Source organism: Tauraco erythrolophus, chromosome 10, assembly GCF_009769465.1.
Source record: "Tauraco erythrolophus isolate bTauEry1 chromosome 10, bTauEry1.pri, whole genome shotgun sequence".
In the NCBI taxonomy this organism is placed as follows: domain Eukaryota; kingdom Metazoa; phylum Chordata; class Aves; order Musophagiformes; family Musophagidae; genus Tauraco; species Tauraco erythrolophus.
Window position 1 is genome coordinate 12,126,208 of NC_141474.1, and position 15,840 is coordinate 12,142,047.

The window sequence follows — 15,840 nt, forward strand, 5'->3', positions numbered from 1 at the left end:
CCATAAGCTACTTGCAACCTCCTTCATTGTTTTCTTTTCTCTTTGACATTACTATCTACAATCTTTCCAAAATGCCGTTGCAGAGATAATCTCTCACTGCTTGAATTACATCATGATTTCATCCACTGTTCTTCACTAAGCTGCTGCTTCAAGATTTTGGTTCTAGCTTTTTGTTCCTTTCAAAATTGTATAAGCTTCTGTTTTTGTCCCTGTTTGCTTTGCTTCCTGACTTCTACTTGGCTTTTGGCTCACTGTGCTGTTTTCCTGCTTCATTCTTTCATGAAAGCATCAGGATGACAGGTACCGACTTCTGCTGCAGTCAGTGAACTTCAGTTGCATTCCTATACAGAAGATCTTCAGTGCTGTCCTCCAAGTCCGGACTTTTAAAAAATAATCATTTGTAGATCTGAAAATCATACAAGCAATCACGGTATTTTTCATTTAAATCCTTTTCGGAACCCAGATTTTTGATAGAACCTCCTATGGATATTATGAAGAAAACAAATACTTAAAATTATATTAAAATTTGAATATTTAAAAGCAATTACATTTAAATTTAATAGAAACACATACTGTTCTTTACAAGAGAGCTATCTTCTGTGGTGTAAACCACCCCAATTGCTACTTTTTTCTTTCTTTTGCATCTTCTGTTTTAATTGCTTTTGTAGTTTGATTTTACTTGGACAGCTGGCACCCCAGGAGGCAGGAGCTTGTCTTTCTATTCCTCTGTAAAGATCTGTGGATGCATACAGCGCAATGTGTATCAGTAAGAATTGACCATAAATGCCTAGATAACACAAGGTCTGATGTCTTGCAGTTTTCCTGCATACGTACTTGAGTAATGCTGTGCACTTGCTAGAGGGAACAAATTAAATAAAAAATTGCGTTTCTGCCTCTTTGTAATAAAGTGTATATACATACACACTTTGGAATAAAGTATAATTTTACAAATTCAAAGGAGCAAAATGTTATTTTCGGATTTTACTTTAAATCGTTGCCTTGAATTTTGTAAAAGGGTATTATACTGAGTCTTTCTTTAGTGAAGTTAGAAGTCACTGAATTGTTATCGTACTGCTTTGCTATGTGTTTAGCTTACATTGATGTGTGTTCTGCTCGCTGTCCGCTCTTCAAACTTCTCTATCTCTTTTTTCTATTCTTCTGTGCAAAGACTCCTACATTTCTGTACCTCTAGTACAAGCTAGAGGAGTTGTGTATTTTCCACCTGCTGATGAGACGGAATGACAGGAGGTGCTAGGCTATGGCTTCCTACAGCCTGCTCTGAGAGTAGATCATAGCTGCAAAACCAAACTCTACATTGCAGTTCTTGCCATGCTCCCCCTTGCTCTATGAATAAATGAGTATGGAAAGGACAAGTGGTTTTGCCCACTTTGATGAAAATGCGTCCGTTCTCCACCTGATGAGGGACTGACCAATGAGTGGAAAGTGAAATCTTGAGATTTTTCTCTGCTCTTTTCCATTTTTACACTTTATTTGCCTTTGTAAAGAAAGAAGTGTTGATTGAGCGGAGCTGCCCATTTGTCATGTACATAGAGTAAGGAAAAAGGCTTAAGGGAGGAGCTTTACCGGTTCCTGCTTCCCTATATGGTCCAGAAAGGGATGGGACAATTCAGAATCTCTTAAATACTGGTTTGTGCAACTTGAGTATGAATTATTTTTCCAGAGCTATGTTTTCACTTTTCCAGAGCTGTGCTGAGAAATGAGGCCTCTTACTAAGTTCTCTGCCATGCCTGTGAAGTTATGAAATGTTATTGAAGGAATGCAGACACAAAAATATTGTGTACAATTCAATGTTTTCACTGCATTTTGTGGAAAAAGTATGCTCTGCATGCACAAAATTCTAACATAGTTTCAATTTTGAAGCTTTTTCTTTTGAAATCTTTAGATAAATTGATTTGTGATAAATCTAATTTTTCTAGTGATGTCACTTGCTGCTCCTGTGGGAAATTAGCAAAGGTGGCCTGTGAGTGCTATTAGATAAGAAATTGTGGAGCATTGCTGGAATGCTTCAATAGTAGCAAAATGCCTGGAATGTTTATTGTATCACTATGTATTTCTTTTGTTTCTAGGGGACAATTACAGCCTCTTTCACAGGTATAGTGGATATAAAACAATCATCCTTTTGGGAAACTGAACATTATTATTCCCCAGTCATGTGGCATTAGTTACGGCCACATAGAAAAAAAAAATCCCATGATACATGTGTGGTCTATTTAAGCTGGTGTTCGGTCATTCTGCCATTGGTTGATTCCAGCTACTTCACAGGAAAGTGCAAATCCTCTCTGTGGTAGACAATGCCCAGGAATGATGCTACTTTCTTAATCCTATTAAATTTTCTTTTTATCTTTTGATGTTTTAAGAGTTTTTACATCTTGTTAATGCTTTTGCATAGCTTCCCTATTTTTGTGAATAGAAAATACCTAATTGTGTTTCAGAATATTTGGAACAATGATTTCTATAAAGTTTTTATTTGACTTTTGTTTTTTGTTGGATTTTTTGTAGGTTGTGTGTCTTATCCCGGTTATGTTTGACCTTTTTATCTTTTTAATTTAGTATGTGACTTAGTCAGTTTTTGTGAGAAGAATCAATGGAAGTCTTGACTAACTGCTTCTATATGATAAATTACTTTATAGCTTCTCATAACCTCTTAGTAGTGTACTCTCTCAACTGAATAGTCTTAAGTTTTTTTATTATCTCTTCATAAGTGGAACTTTTCTATGCCTCAAATAATTTTCATTGCCATTCTGTAGATGTCTTCTATTTCTAGAAGTCTGTTTGAAAAGAGGTGATCAGAATTCAAAACACTGCAATGAGAATATACCATTAGATTTCTTAAAGATATTTCAGCACTTTCTGTTCTTGTACAGTTTAAGATTTTGTTTTCTTTATAGAGCGCTAAGCAGATGTTTTTTAGTCTTTCTGAAACAATGCTTAGAACCTCCCTGAGTGGATTAGATCTTTTTTGTATTTCATTCCAAGTCACAGTTTGTGAAAATTCAGAAGACAGACATCCAAAGACAGATGAAACCTTTAGAATGACAAATTGAATGTGTCAGATTTAGATGATACACTTATGAGAGAAACATTGACAGAATCTAAAGATAAATTGCTGTGTTGTCACGCTGTGCTTTATACACAAACACATGCCAGCTCTTCAGATGTTTTGCTTCAAAGAAGGCCAGTTCAACAGACTGTGGAAGTTGCAGCAATAAAAGATGCAGAGTTAATCACTTTAATTAATAAATAGTACAAAATGCCTGCATTTAGCCCTTGTTTTTTTGTCATTGTACCTTGTTGCTGTATATCAGCAGTGCTGGTTGAAGTCTTCCGTGCTCATTTCTGTCATTATTAATTTAACTTTTTTTTCCCCTAAAATACTGCCCTGCACATGCTTAAGTAGCCCTCTGCATTCTCGTATATTTACTTTTATGCCCTGTCACTTAATTTTTTCTGTGACTTGAAATCCTCCACGTCCCCTCTTTTTGCTAATGTTCTGATGAACTCGACTTCGAGTCTGATTGTGCAATCTTGAACACAAGGCCTTACAAAATCCTTAAACACAAGGATTACGAAACGAATGCACATATTTCTGAGGGGGCCTTTTATAAGGACATAGATGGTGCTCTTTTCTCCAGTGGCTGATTTGGAGGTCGCCTCTTCCCTTTCTACCTCTTCTGGCTTCTGCACTGCATTCCTAAGTCAACTTTCAAGGCGCAGGACAGTTTTAATTATCTGATGATGCTCTTGCACTAGTTGGAAGGGTTTATATTTGGGAATGTTTAAGAGTGGGACCTTGATAAGTGAGTATGAGTAAGCCATGCCTTTAGTAGACAAAAGGAGAAGCTGTCTCCCTCGTTATTCCTACTTTTGTTCTCCAGGCTGTTCTTTGGCCCTTGCAATTTCTGCAGAGTTTCTCAGGATTGATAAAACAGTATCACTCTGTGCAGAGCACACTGCAGAACTCCAGTCTGTTTCCTAGTCTAAGGTAGCAGAATTAATAATCTGCTTCTATTGCCGGACTGGAATTTTTCCAGGTTTCTCCTATTATATTGAATTAAGTATTCTCAGGCAAATGCTTGCTGGTTCCACAGACTATTGAATATTTCAATTAGATCAACCTCCAAAAATGGTTCTAGAATCTGAAAATGTTTTGAATATTTTAAATACGGTGCCAAACCCACAAAAGTTTCTTCTTTATATCTCTGTTCCAGGGAATCATAGAAGCATCTTTCATCGGGACATAAATGGATTAGAAAACATTAACTGGGCATTTTAATAGTACTTTTTAGTTAACTTATGCATGATTCCTTTCTCCTTCAGATAGTTCCATTTGAAAAAGTACTACATTTCCTTAGGTGGCAAAGAAGTTTCTTTAACTGTATGATGAACTTGAAAGAAAATAGTTACCATATGAATGGGTTAAGTTTAGAGTTGCTTTCGTATGGTAATGTGCATGTCCAGTAATACAGTCCATACTGTTTATGTAACGGTTGCTTGCTACAGCACATTAGACTTTATTCATAAAAAGCATGTAGTTCTGACATCTAAAAAGAAACCAGCAGCTTTCGCTGTTTACCTTTTTGTTGGCTTCATCAATAGTTGCAAAATTGCTGGCTGTCCTCCAAACCTACCATGTCAACATCATTGACAAATAAATGCTCGAATCCCAGAATGTTCATTGGAGTCATGTCACTTTTCATTTAACTGCACCAAAGGTTGAGCTGTATTGTTTAACTAACCATCCTTGCTCAACCTGAACAAAAATCACTTAGAGGGCTTGATGGTTTGTGCAGAGTCCTACACTGCGGTATTTCTAGGTCACAATTCACATTTCTTCTGGTTGTGCAATGAGTGGCTGAATGACTGGAAAGGAGCAGATAGTCCCACAACTCCTTCACAGTGGCTTACTTTATAGTTCCTGCATTTTAAATGATTTGATTTTTTTTTTTTAAATAGGAAGGTGGGTAGTTTACTACATATCCTTTTATTTACTCTCCTTTTAGTTAGTATGTAAATCTAGCTGCTCTGTTGCATCCCTGAGGAGCAGCTTATTCCCATTTTTCCAATCTGTGCTTCCTCACTTACCGAGGCCAGCTGCTGCTCCTGTTGCTTTTATAGTAAAATATAATTATCAAAATGTGACTCAATGGTATCATGGCCTCAGTGAATAAACAAATAACCTAAAAATTGTGCTGAACTATGGCAGTAAAAGTATCTCGCTGTCAGAACTGAACTCACTCACTCGATAATTTTGTTGCAACATGGGTGATGGACAGGAACTTGAATTAAATTGTCATGTGTAAATACCTGCTGGATATTCTCAGACTTTTTTATCTAAAAATAGAAAAAAATAGAAATGAGATTCTTTTGCTCTTGTGTAACATTTGGAAAAAAGATCTCTCGTGAGGAAGCAATTCACATTCAATACAGAATGTTCTGAAGTATAGGGATATTTCAATTGTAATGAAGACAAGCATAAGTCTATTTTTTGAATAGGCTTTTATGTGGAAATACAGATATTGGATATATTTCTACTCTTGGAGTATTAATAGCAAAGTCCCAAATGTGTGGGTTTTTTTTTTAAACCTATGGATTAATAAAACACTCTCCCTTTAATTGACATTATGCAAATTTTCAGGAGTGTTTATTACTTTCTTGTGTAGTGATTTCAGGAGTGCAATTATTGAACCTTAATTACTGAATTTCTTCATTATTTATTATGAAAAGGTTGAGATGCTGCAATCACCCAAATGGAACTCATTCATCTAGCTGGGTTTGTGATATTTCCTAGAGGTAAAAATAATATTCAATAGCAACCATTAAAAATCATTCATTCATTCCCAGTGAAGGATAGAATGACATTTCATTTCACTTTTTTGATAAGGATCTGCCAGAACTAAATATAGGCCATTTTAAAAGAGAAAACCCTAAATCTGGATTTGAAGTTTTGCCCTGCTTTGTAGTACTTACCTAAATGACTTCCCTTCATTTGAAGTTCATTTGTAATGCTGAGATGAAACGTTAAAAAACAGTGATTTTCAGATTTTGGCAAAAATTCTGAAAGGCATATTAATTGTGAAGATAAATACCAAAATTGTTATTGAATTTCAGCAGCACTTACACAGCTAATTCCCTCGGGCTCCTTAGAAAAACCTCAATACTCTACCTGCCTCTCCTTCTTTGGGGTGGGCTTATTTTCTTCTCTTTGCCCACTGCCCAAATGCAAACTAATACTTTTAGAAAGGTTATAATCATACAAGTATTTTCTGCAAGATGACAAGATGATGCGTCTTTGGCTGACTGTGTGAGAGAGAAAATGGTGACTGAAAGTGTACGTGAGAAGAGAGCTCTGCCCAGTGGTAAACAGGCTGTGCCTCCCTGGCCCTGCCTAGAGTCCTCGGCTGGCGTGCTTGGTCTCGGCACGCCTTATCATCTTTGCATAAAATGCTAGAAAGCCAAAGATGTTTTTTCCCACACTTACTATTTAATATTATTTTTTTAGCAGGATAGATCTACTTGCAGTTCTGGTTTTTTAGTTGATTTTGTGTGAATATGGCTTACTTTTTACAAAATATTATGGTAAAAGTTTTCAAATGTGACCCCTTTGTGTCTTTTGTAAGTGTGGTGGTGCATGTGTGCAAAAGTATTACTGTGATGCAGTCCTGATGTGCAGGGCTGTATTTCCTGATGTTTAAATAGTACAAGAAAATTCATAGCAAAAGAGGCAACTAAACCACCAATGGCTTCAGAGTCTGTGGTGTACTAATGCAATTCTGAATTGAACTTAGACACAAAATAAAGAAATTTTGAGGCTAAAAGCATACGTCTATCTCGATATATGTTGACATGGTGTGAAAAGACAGAGACAAGAAAAGGTATAAACTCAACTTGCAATGAAGAACTGTAGCTCTTGAATTCCCACTGAGTCAATATTTGTAAAGCATTTGGAAATTTTCTAAAAGTTATGAAGTCGAACAGACCCGATTGGCACGCCGCTGTTGGGAAGCGCAGTGTCAGTGGTGGCAGGGAGCCCTTGGCAGCCGTCTGGGCGCTGTGGGCAGGCCGGTGCACGGGGAGGAGCGCGCAGCGGGGTTTGCGCAACAGAGCTGGCGCAGCGCCGGGCTGCCGGGGCGGCTGCAGGTATCAGGTAGCGAGGGGAGGCAGCAGGGTGTTCTGCAGTGCAACACTGCACGCACTGAGATTGCTAGTTAAAAAGCGTGCAACTTACAGTCGCCAATAATGCCCATTTTTACTTATGTTTCAGAACACGGGAGCCTGAAACATGAGGTAAGGATTAATTTTCCTTTGCATATGATATTTGTTTTGTCAGTGACATAAGAGCTCCTTATTTACTTTGCGCATGTGCTGTTGGAGCAGGTATGTTCTTCTCTGCGTTTAACAACAGATTTCTGCAGAATGGTGGAAAACAGAGGTTGTCTGAGAAACAATGTGTTAGTAATTAAACATAAATGTATTCTGTTTGAAGTGTTACTCAATTTTCAGTTGATATGGCTTAATGGTGAAAGCACTGGAAGGGGGTGGGGATGTGTTTTTTAAGCTGCAGTTAAAAAACATGCATTGCTTCTCAACTGATGTGTAGATCCTTACTGTTCCTAGACTAAATCTGGCAGTAGAGTTAAAAGTATTCTTTTATTTTCTTTAAGGCCAGCAAGTCCTGCTGGGGTAACTTGCTAGTGTACCAATCTCTGCCATACCAGACTGCTGGGCCATGAAGGATCGGCAAGGCAGTGTTTGCCTCTTCATGTAGAAAGACTTTAGTTGCAGAGGTATCCAGTGGTTATGGAGTTTAAATAATCTGGGCAGAATGGCAAAATTCTCCCTCCTATAAAGAGGAGGTACTGTGGTGCATATTGTGTACCTTGCTGTCAGCCCAAGAGGCTGCAAGCTACCTGGGTTATTTTCTCACCACTGTCTGGTGCTCCTCTGCTGCTGCTTTCCACTGAAGTAGAGAAGGACGTGGCAGTTGGCTGTTGTCTGCCAGTTCTGACGAGAGAGGCAGCATTTAAATGTAGAGTGTAATAGTTTCTAGCATCTATTTTAGATCAGAAGTTTATGGTAATTTAACTACTTAAATGACACACTCATTATGAACAATGTCCGAGTGTGTATGTTGTTTCTCTCCATAAGCATGTGTATATTTGGTGCTATCACTAAAATGGGTAATGGAATTGGAAGGACATCGTTGCTGACATGACTGTTGCAGGGGGGAGCCGTGCACAGGGCTGACTGTGCTCTCTGATGTTCGAGCTGTGTCGGGGTCGCTATGACCCCAGCCAGTGGCAGGGGCAGGGTGAGGGGAGCCTCGGCATGCTCTGGTGAGCTCCTTGGCACGTAGCCCATGCCTGTGCCCAAGGTGCTGCCGCCTGCCTGCTCCCCTCGCTGCTCCATCAGCTGTGCCTCCTGCCGCCTGGCTTTTCATGGCTCTGCCTAGAAATACCCCCTAAGTAAGGGCGCTCTGAAATCTGGAAGCTACAGCACGGTCCATTTTAAATGCTTGCTTTAATTCTTTCTGTGCAGGAGAAAACTTGAGCATAGATGAGGATCTGTTGTTTTGGAAAACATGAATTTAGATTTCGTACCAGTAATGCAATAAAATCTGCTTGTACTGTAATTGAGCATGTTTTCATATAGCTCAAGAATTATTTCCTTAAAATGGTTTTCCATCGGTCCTTTGGTGTATATGACTTATCCTGTCACAGAATTATTGTGGTTTTTTAATTTCAGTTAAATATTTCTATACCTTCCTTTATACTTGCTTTTTTCACTCCTGCCCCTTTCCCTCTGTTGTGCAAATCTGCGATTACTCACCACTCTACATCAATCCTTATCAGCAACACAGCCTGTTTTAAAAAAATAACTAGGATATAATTGAGCCTTTTGTTCTTATTCAGTAATATTACCTTCATTGTAGCAGCAGTTTTAAATTTTTCTTCTTTCCACTAAAAATGAAACAAAACTTGCATCATTTCTTGATGCGATTGTGGGGTACAGAGAGAGTATGTCCAAAGACTCGAGATTGAAAGCTCTTTTTAAATCAAGCTTTTCATTTGCTACAGGGTTTAGTAATTTGGTTGTGCCTCAGGTTACTGCTTTCTGGTTTGCCTCGATGTGTGTCCTGCATCAGCTTATATGAACTGCAAGTAAATCATAGCAACGTAATTGTTCCCTTTGTTATGCAACGTACTTTTCTCGGCTTGGTTCGATTAAAAAGATAAATACATGCATGAATGTTCATGCAAGCTACTGGTTAAAACAAGTTTGCAAAAGCATATTAGTAGTTCACAGATATGCATTATTTCACATTGAAATTTTCAGGGATCCATAGTAAGTTTCTTGTAGTATAAAATACATGGGAAAAAAAAAGTCTCAGTCTTGTCAGAGTTTCTGATTTCAGGCAGCTCTGGTTTATCCAAATTTAAAAAGAGGAGGGAGGCAAGTTACTAGATACGTAAGTGCTTGCCTAGAAAATAAGAAAATTAAGAATTGGTTAGGGAATTCTGGTTACCTCAAGTACAAAGTAGGAATAGTGAAAGTTGCTACCTTATTAAAGCAATGCAAGCAGCCTCGACACTTTTGTCTTTGTGGATATTATCTGGGGCAGATAACGCTAAACTGCATGTTTTTCCACTATCCTATTTATAAATGATTAAAAAATAAATTTGCTCTTGGTATCAAAAAAATGTTGTTGTATAAATGAACCTTCTGTGGGCTAAGAATCTTTCAAGTTTAGTGTCAGGAAAAATGGAATATATGAAAAAACTGTATACGTTACTAAGAACATTTTTGAAAGTATGATCTTTCTACAAGATAAAGATAATTGTGATGGTGGTTGGGGGAAATAACTTAAGAAAACCAACTTTGCCTAGGAGATTGTGGGAATGAAAGGAGTGGAATCTGTCTACATGAAAATATGTTTATTCATATCCTTGATTTGTATTCTTGCTATGCAGAAACGAACGAATGGAATTAGAAGAAACTCTAGACACGTGGACCCAGGTTGTCATGACTTTTTAATAGTTAAACATTAAGTAAAAAAAGCAAGAAAGCTGTAACTCACTTTTAATCAAGCTGCATTATGAACGCTATTGTAATGAATGCAATGTTGAGAACTTTATTGGCAAAATTGTGAAGGTCTAAAGTGATTGCTGTTTGTGATTTCAAAGATAAGGTCAGCTGATTGATCTTGGATATTTTTTTTGTTTGTTTGGTTATTTTTTTCCCCTTGTTTTAGCAGTGCTTCAGTTCTATCTGAACAACAAAATGCCTGTGGGCTTTTGGTTAGCATGACCCACCCGACTGTACTCTGCAGTTTTAAAAGAACTAAGTGACAAAAAGCAGACAGTTGCTTATAAAGCTTAGGTTCTGATCTGCAAAGTTGTGGATATTCTCAACTCTGTTAACTGTAGTGGTGCTCAGTGCTTAGCTGTGTTCGATATGAATTGCTCTTCTAAAAGGCATAAACCAGTTGCAGTTTTATGTAGAATTTCAAAGTGATTTTATTCTTCCTGTTAGTGTATAGTAGATACTTTTGTGGAATCATGGCAGCAGCAACCGTTAAGAAAATTAAATGCTTGCTTATAGACTGTGTACTCAAGTGGGTGAACATTTCCTCTGGAGACGCGTTATGTGTCTGTATAAAATACTCAATGGTTTCAGTGTAGCTGTGTGATATTTTTAGTGTCATTTTTTACAGTAATTACGTTTCTGTCCTTTATGTTTCTTGTATGGTTTAATTACTGGACATTTGTTATGCAGATATTATTTGGAATAAAACTAAGCTGTGGATTATTAAATATTTCTAGATGTGGATGTGGACACCTGAGAATAGTTGGAGTCAAACATTAAACGAGATGGCAACTCTATACACCACATTATAGCCTGGCAGAGCTAAGCGCTTTTCAAAAAGTAGGAATGCTGGTTGTGCCACTAGCACTGCAGCTGCTTTGGCTCTGGAAGTCTAGATGTTGTAACTAGCTGAAGCAGACCACACCTTACTTACTCACGTACCTTTGACATGTTTTGGAACACGTATCGTCACTGTGTTCCCTCTAGCAAAAAAAATTGCTTCATAATACTCCTAAATTGTTCTGTGTGTTGTTGACTAAAGTCATTAAAGAAAAAAGAAAAAAAATGAGCACCCTGTAACTCTGAAAATGAACACAGTCAGAGGGGGAAGCATCAAGAATGTCAATTAAATAATGCAGAAGAGGATGAGAACACTTCGTCCAAGTGGGACTGTGTGAGTTCTTCCCATTCAGTGGTATATGTTACAGTGAAGTGTAATGTGTGCTTCCGAAATAGTCCTTGTAGGTCCAGATCTTTAAACATAGCTGTCTCATGTAGACTCCTAAAAGGTTAAGTAATTTAGCTTTGAGAACCTTTTGAGTATACTGGTGGTTTTACTTGCTGTTGAAGTCTGATAGAAGTATTTACATGATCTTTACCTACACGGATACTTTAAAATTCGTTTTTGTTGAAGACTAAGGACCATTAAAATCACTAGAGTCATTGACTTAAATAGATGTTTATAAGCTGTAGGATACCAATGCCTGAAATACGGTTCTGCTCACACTCCCACCCTGTCTATTTACCTACACAGAAGCAGCTTTGAGTTGTTGGAGTACTTTTATTGAGTAAAGTTCTTGGTCCCTGTTATCTTTTTGAAAGTCAGTAGAAATGCAGAAAATCTGCATTACGTTTAGGTTCCTTTATTAGAGATACTATTGCAGAAGACTGTCCTACAGAATTGCTTCTGACATTATAATTTTTAAAAATAAATAATAATAAAAAAGATATTACGTACTAACGCGCTCCATTTGTATACTTTGTCAGTTTTCAAATAATGTGAGCTTTTTTATTTGCATTTTGTCAGCATATGCATTCTGAGTCCTGCTGTAATTTGGTGGAGATAACTTTTAAAGACATGAATGTCTTTCGTAAACTCTTGGTATCTCTTTGGCATATTCTAAGTAACATTGCTTATCAGATTGCACATTGCCTTGAGAGACCGAAGATGCTATCCAGAGAGAAGTACTTGTAAGAAATCAGTTATTTGAGGCATACATTACTGCATTGATCCTAAGAGCTTTTCAAGAACACTGGCATATAAATGTCTGGAAATCCTAACACGATGGTGCTCTTTCTGCTGAGAGAGGTAGTCATACTCAGAGATAACATTTAAAGCTTAATTTGTTGTTGTGTGTGGTGGTTTGTGTGTGTGTGTGTTTTTTTTTTTTAAAAAGTTTGCCCAGACTAGTTATTGTTAGGAGGTTCAATATGCTGCTGCCTATATTGCATGTTATGATGCTGAAGCATGGGTACTAGTTTAGGAAAGCATGTATTTGCTGTGAATCTATAAAAGGCATCTGCACTATCTAAATATTGATAGAGTTTGAAATAGAATTATTTTGGGCTGTAGGTATTTCAGCACAAACTTTTCAATGTCGTGTTCTGTCTTGTCTCTTTCTGTTGTCTGTCTTTGGCTATTTCAGTAAAAGTATAATGAATGCAGGAGGCATAACATAGTCAAGTTGATGCATTGTGCTTGTATTTTCATGCTAGTTAGAGCCAAATTCAACTTTTACTGACACAGCTTAGCCCTGAATGAACAAGTCATTTAAGTTGAAGCAGTAATGGGAGTAGAAAGATGGTCTAAACAAAACAATGTGAGGATACTGGATTAAAGTATCTCTTGGCTTCTGCTGGTAAAGCTCTTTGGAGGAACCTATCTAGCTGAATTACCCTAACAACAACAAAAAAAGTTCTTCATGGCTGTTTCATTGTTTTTCTTTCAAGTTGGTTAAAAGTTTCAACAGTGACAGTTTATTCCTTGAGATTTGCTTTGTGCTGAACAAGAAGGAAGGGTAGAAGGAAAAGCGATTAATGGATCATAAGGCAGAGAAATTCCTGGGAAATGAAATAGTTGTGAAAAAATAAATATGTGCAGAAACAGTACAAGTGAAGAGCAAATTGGAATGCAAAATAAAATATGACTTTTTTCTTTATACTGTGCACTGTGACTTCAGCCTGTGATCCAGTTGCAGGTAGCCTCCTAAATTGGTCCATCTGTAAGTTTTAGGGGAGACAGGTTTCAGATAACCTTTCTTTGGATTAATCAGCAGATAGTAAAAGCCATTGAAGAATGAACCTGTAAATGCATCTGCACCTGTAAAACCAGGAAAAATTTGGTCTGGAGTTTGCATTTTACTGTAGAACAACATGATTCTGCTTAAACGTGTTTGAGAAGTGATGAGATGGGTGTCAGTTTTTGCCTAGAATGGGCAGATGGAGTGATAACTATATAGCATTTCTTTTCCTTGTGTAAGGAATGTCATGAAAACTTTTTTGCATGTGTTTAATTTTAAACCCTGCGATTTGCACTATTGAATTAAATGATGAACAAACCATTCATATGTATATCTGTAAGCATAAATTAAGGCTCTGTATGTTTTCTTGTGGATGATGCCATCCAACCAGATTTTTTAATAGAAATAATTTTGTATGTATTTTAATAAGATAAAAAATATTTTCCTGCTCGTTCTCAGCTATTGGAATAATACCATGTATGTTTGCTGTCTTTTTATTTTTTTAATGATATAAAGAGTCTAAATGTGATAGATTCACAGCTTGATGTTTTTAAAGCTAGTTTTACCCTAAACACTTCTGCTAATGTAAACATTGGAACTTCCATCTCTAAAAGTGTGAAAGTATATTTCATATCAGAAGGATAAACTTGGTAAAAATAGAACACAAGAAGCCTTATATTCAAGATCCATTGCAAATTAAACTCAAAAATCTCATCTGAGAAGGAATGTAATTGAGCATGTTCTGATTTCTTAAATAGCTGATTTCTTTATAAGCATGAATTAAAGCTTAGAAAACCTTAGTTCTAAACTGATGGACAGAACCAACAGGTCTTCTCTCTTTAAAGAAAGTAAAATATTGACTGTTGGGTTTTTTTTTGGGGGGGAGCACAATAGTGACAAGTAATGTATGCAACACCTGGGAGTTCAAAGTCCAAATAGTAAATTTAAAAAGAGATATTTGTATTTCTTGTTGATGTCTGGTCTGTACTTGCTTTCTGAAGCAATCCGGTAATATTGATTTTACACAGATTATAAACAAAAGGATCTGAAGAGAATAACTGAGTTTATGGCCTGAAGTATATAAGTTAAAAAAAAAAAATATCTGTGCAGGGAGAAGTACAGCATTGGAGATATGTTTGTCTAATTAGACATAGTGGGAAATGAGCTACTGTGTGCTTCATATTTTGTTGAAATTGCATTGTGGAATGCTGTCATTGTTATATGTGTTTGGTTACTAAGCAGTGAAACAATATTCTGATGTTTGTGTATTGTGGTAATGATTGCATCTCTTCTTCATAGTAAAAATTAGGGGATAGTGTAATATTGGCAGTTTAAGTTTCCTTTACAGTTAAGAATGAGGTGTATGAAACATATTTCAAAAAATTCTGACAGTGTGCCCTGTGCTATGCAAGTCTTAACTCTGGTTTTTATTTCAGCGCCACTCCAAACATATGCCCAGCCAAAAGCAAAATCTGGCCTAAATTCAAATACTGGGATATCCCAACCTGCAGATAACTCTTTGCCAAGCACATAGTTGTTATAGATAAAAGTACTCTTCTTAACTAAGAGGTTGAAGCATGTCTCTCCCTTTCTTGTCTTATTAACTATCCCAGCAAGTCCTCATATTCGTGATTGACTGTTATCTTTCTCATTCAGCCCAGTATAGAGAATACTCAATTCCATGGATAAGAAAAGATAAGCTTCTGCAATGTGAAACCCAGTTCTCAAAAACTGGCATTCAGGAATTTATTTCTTCATTCCAGCAGTGGGGGAAGCTACCTGAGATTCTGGCTGGATCTCTGGTGGCCCATTACTAACTGACTGTCGATATCATTGTTGAGAACAAGGATTTATCTTGGTTTTAAGTCACAGAAAAAAGTTGACCAAACCTAAAAGCACGTATTAAATAAGACCTCAGTATTTAGTTTTCTCATGAGAAGTGAGGAGCTGACTGACATCACTAATAGTATTTCCTTATTATGACTATCTTTGTCAAGATGGATTAGACCAAGATAGTATTTTTTCCTTTAGTAAAGGAGCTTCTGTGTGTAGAATCAAGAAATACATCAATAGGTGTTTTTCCAAGACATTTGGTAGTGTTACTTAGTTATTTTTCCTGCTGATAAAATGTAGGAGTGAATAGCAATCCCCTTTTAATAGCTCTTGTCTTTTCCTCCAAACTGAGTAGAGCAAAACTTTACAGACCATTTGTTAATGCATCTTCCCTCAGGACCTTGCTCAGAGTCCCACAGGCTTATTTCTTTCTCTGTTAAGTATCTGTTAATATCTTCTGGGGGAGTTGACATGACAGCATGGACTGAAGTACTAGAGAATACATACGACATTCTTTTCAGCTTTAGGTACTGTTTTTAACCATAGATATTAATGTCTGTTCAAAATGAATGTGTATGTGAAGGAGCAGCTGACTGTTAAATTGAGGAAAGCCTGGACGAAAGAAATGTTTCACAAAACTTCCTCGCAAAAGTAAGGAGTTTATTGTTTGACAAGTTTGAGGTCTTTCTGACTGCTTACTGGTATGGGATAAAATAGGTTTGTAGTAGTAAGATATCCATCACATCCTGTAACTGACCAGCAGACTTGGAGATGTGCTGCATGCAGACTAACTAGAATGACCTGCTCATTTATGTCCTTTTGATTTCGTTTTTGCAATTTTGTATTGTAGATAAAACTGCAGCCCATGGCTTGAAAAACATAG

At 37.0% G+C, this 15,840-nt stretch overlaps 1 protein-coding gene across 1 annotated transcript in view; it reads left to right on the forward strand.

The window, feature by feature from the left end:
• Nucleotides 1-15,840, forward strand: part of VAV3 (vav guanine nucleotide exchange factor 3) — a 178,769-nt gene that overhangs the window by 111,935 nt on the left and 50,994 nt on the right. The window contains 2 exon segments of the mRNA XM_086617513.1: nucleotides 7,283-7,305; nucleotides 9,990-10,035. Coding sequence (XP_086473639.1) covers nucleotides 7,283-7,305; nucleotides 9,990-10,035 — 69 coding nt within the window.